Source organism: Triticum dicoccoides, chromosome 2B (genome assembly GCF_002162155.2).
Source record: "Triticum dicoccoides isolate Atlit2015 ecotype Zavitan chromosome 2B, WEW_v2.0, whole genome shotgun sequence".
NCBI lineage: Eukaryota > Viridiplantae > Streptophyta > Magnoliopsida > Poales > Poaceae > Triticum > Triticum dicoccoides.
Window position 1 is genome coordinate 463,844,583 of NC_041383.1, and position 3,775 is coordinate 463,848,357.

General features: G+C 51.2%; 1 protein-coding gene across 1 annotated transcript; it reads left to right on the forward strand.

Moving 5' to 3' along the window:
- The first annotated feature begins 1,731 nt into the window (after nt 1–1,731).
- On the forward strand, nt 1,732–2,887 carry LOC119367838 (copper transporter 6-like). Its single transcript, XM_037633231.1, has one exon. It carries the CDS (start codon nt 2,148–2,150, stop codon nt 2,667–2,669), a length of 522 nt encoding a protein of 173 aa, XP_037489128.1. The 5' UTR covers nt 1,732–2,147; the 3' UTR covers nt 2,670–2,887.
- Nucleotides 2,888–3,775: the final 888 nt, after the last annotated feature.

Here is a 3,775-nt window from a genome sequence, read left to right on the forward strand (position 1 = left end):
CCCGGGTGGCCGGTGTGCGGTATTGTGACGGTGTCACGGGGAGGAGCGCCCGTAGTCAGGCCCCGGGGATGTAGCCATATCGGTGAACCTCGTTAACAAATCTTGATGTCGTGCTCGTGTGATTGTTTGGTCCTGGATGATCGACGGTATGCCTCGGATTTATTCTAACAGATTTGATCTTTGCAATTAACGAGTTCAAGGGAATTGACAACCCTCTTGCGTGTGTTGGGTGCAAGTATTTGCTTTTGTGTGTGCACGTGTTGTTCACGAGGCTTTGCGTGATTCTCCTATTGGTTCGATTAACTTTGCTTTTCACGGAGGAAAATACTTATCTCTAATGTACTGCATCTCCCCTCTTCTTCGGGAAAAATCCCAACGCAACTCACAGGTAGCAATTTGCAAACTGCAACAACGACCATATCGACACCAACCATCTCATGACACCACGAACGACGAGGTTCTTCAATAGCAACGCATTCAGAAAGGGAACGACGCTCAAGCACTGCTGTCGGTGGATCCAAGCACAAACGGTAGAATCTAGGTTTTCACCATGAAAAATCAGTCTGTAGGCGCGGTCATTGAAGCTCCATGGCCGCCGTGTCGATGGCCTTCCGGCGACCCAGGCGACTAAGGCAACAACCACGGGCGCGGTGTGGTGTGGCAAGTCCGCCCCGGCCGCAACCCTGCCTCCTAGCAGCTCTTTAAACCAAATAAAATTTATACTCCAACCGGCTACAACCGAGTATATTTAGGGATCGAGAGGAAGCTGGAGTAAAAATTATGCTCCTCTAAAGTTTCGAGGGATTGGTTAGATGCAATTTAGAGAAGGAAAACCAAAATCTCACTCTTCTACTCCCTCTGTTTAAAAATATAAGCTTTTTTTTATATGGACTACATTCAGATATATATAGATGCGTTTTAAAGTGTACATTCATTCATTTTTGCTCTGTGCGTATTTTACATTGAAATTTCTAAAAGGGCTCATATTATGTAGGAACAGATGTAGCAATACATTATAAGAGATCGGTTAGAGATGCCTTTGGTGTCTCCTTTTCTTTAGAACGAAGACGATGGACGCGTCCGGCTTTAAATTAATAAAGCCCACAACTAGGCAGCATATCAGACATAGACTCGAAACATACGGACGAGCGCGGAGGCTCACGATCGGCGCCAACACATAGTTCACGGCAGTTAGGACCGGACCAAACGAAGTTCGCATCTAAACGATTACATAGCTCGAAGCGAGAGCTCAGAGCACGCAGGCTCAGGCACGCATGCCTTTGGTGTCTCCTGATGCTAAGAATTCTTAAGAATTACTCCTTCCATTCGAAATTACTTATCGTCAAAATAGATGTATTTAGATGTATTTTAGTTCTAGATCATTTCCGAGACAAGTAATTCCGAACGGAGGGAGTAGGTCAGTGCTAGAAACATGGAGTATGAACATGTCGTGACAGTGGCACACACAACAAGGAACAATAATGCGCTGGTGTGGCATTCAAAATATTCGAAACGGACCTGAAACCTAGGGCATGCACTATAGCTCTGCAGACCGCAGTGTTTGTTGCTTGCACAGGAAAACCCATTAAATACTCCCTGGTGAGTAGATTGAGATTCCATCAGATGAGGGAGCTTCCAGAGTTGGATCGGTGTCACTACCTGCGCGCGTGACTGGCAGGTTGGGCATGCTTTTCTCACGCCAACCTAATGCGCACCCCAGCAAAACCACCGGACACCAGTAGGAAATTTTGGCAGACGGAAACCAAAACCACCGGTAGGAGTTGACAATACAGTAGCAGAACCTTAGCTCTACCAAACTATCCTCGCCGCCTCAGATCAGATGCTGGGCCAAGCCAATCTGTAGCGGCTACGGCGTACTACAAAACGTCTCGATCGAGCGCGCGGCTGAGCAGGCGACAAGCAACCGCGACGCCGGTCCCCTCCTCGGTTGCCCAGTGCAGTCACGAGACGGACGCTCAGAGCTCCGTGCTCCTCTGCTCCCACCGCGCTGCCCTGCGCTTCTCCTGATTTTAGTAAGTTTCCTCCGCGCCACTGGTCACGTTATATCTGCGCTACATCCCGCTGCCCCAGCGCCTCCCCTTCGCTTGCTCTGCCCGCTTCGCTAGGAACCCAAGAAACATCTGGCAATGAGGGGCATGAGTGGCGACGCCGGCGGCATGGGCGCGATGCCGATGTCGCCACCGCCGGCCGACCACGCGGCAACGAAGGCGGCGGCGCCGCACAAGATGATGGGGATGATGCACATGACCTTCTTCTGGGGCGACCGCGCGGTGGTCCTCTTCCCGGGCTGGCCGGGGGAGCGCGGCGCCGGGATGTACCTCCTCTGCCTCCTCTTCGTGCTCGCCCTCGCCGCGCTCACCGAGGCCCTCGCCCTGCTCTCGCGCCGCCTCGCCCGCCGCGGCGAGGACGGCGGCCCGGCCACGGCGGCATCTGCGGCGCTGCTGACGGCGGTGCACGCCGCCAGGATGGGGATGGCCTACCTGGTGATGCTGGCCGTCATGTCGTTCAACGTCGGCGTCCTCCTCGCGGCAGTCGCCGGCCACGCCGTCGGGTTCCTCTTCGCGCGGCGCAGAGTGCGCACCGCGCGCGCGAATATCGCATCCCCTGAGCTCTGTGGCGTCCCGCCTTCGCACCCGTCCAAGCCTTAGTCAGATTCCGGTGAAAATTGCTTCTGTGATCTTCTTGTACTAGCCCTGCCCTTTTTCACTATGTCAGATCCAATTTGTACTGGTACCCCTAAATCCTAAATCCTACTCCTGCTCCATAAGTCCAGATACTTGCTGAAACATGTGTTTACAAATGTCTTATACAGGGACTAACCAGCAACCACTAGTGATCTCGTTTTACGAAGGTGTCTATTTTGTTTCTCTCAACTATTGTCCGTGTTTAGACTCCATCCTCAAATTCCCAAACCGATAACCTCTTCAAACTAAACTCCATCAAATTATGCCGTGCAGTTCTGTTTTCATTATGTCCACGATGTGGGAGGAAGAGCTTCCGATGCTCACATAAGTACGTTTTTTTTCTGACAAAAAGGTTGATCTAGCTATCTATCTATTACTAGTACTATATATTATCTATCTATTATATAATTGTACACTAAAACTAAGATTTATCAACGGTTAATATTTTAGTGCATGTCAAAGTAATAAACGCTCGTCAAGTGGCTAGGAAGATCCACGCCAGGAAGAATATACCCGGAGTGTTTATCAAGCTGGATATTTCGAGGGCGTTCGACTCATTATCGTGTCCATTCCTATTTGAGGTCATGGGAGCTGAGGGCTTTGGCCAAAGATGGGCCGCCTGGATGATGGCGCTGTTACACTCTGCCAGCACCAAGGTGGTGGTGAATGGAGTGCCCCGAAGGAAGTTTGTGCACGCATGTGGCCTGATACAGGGCGACTTGATTTCGCCGATGCTTTTCGTCATTGCCATGGACACGCTGACTGCGATACTCAACAAGGCCACTGACATGGGTGTGCTCAGTTCATACTCAGGGATCTCAGCGATGCAAAGACTCTTGATTTACGTGGATGACGTGGCGCTTTTCATCAAGCCCTTGCCGCAAGACATGACGGCAGTGCGTGAGATTTTGGAGGCACTTGGTGAAGCTTTGGGCCTAAAGGTCAAATACCGCAAGTCCGCGGCGATTTTAATTCGAGGAGATGTGGACGGCAGAACACGGGTCGCTGGAATCCTGCGGTGTGGCCTTTCGGATTTTCCTTGCAGATACCTTGGGCTTCAGCTGGCCATC

Coding starts and splice junctions, on each gene's coding strand:
- LOC119367838 (XM_037633231.1), top strand. CDS start 2,148: ATGAGGGGCATGAGTGGCGACGCCGGCGGCATGGGCGCGATGCCGATG.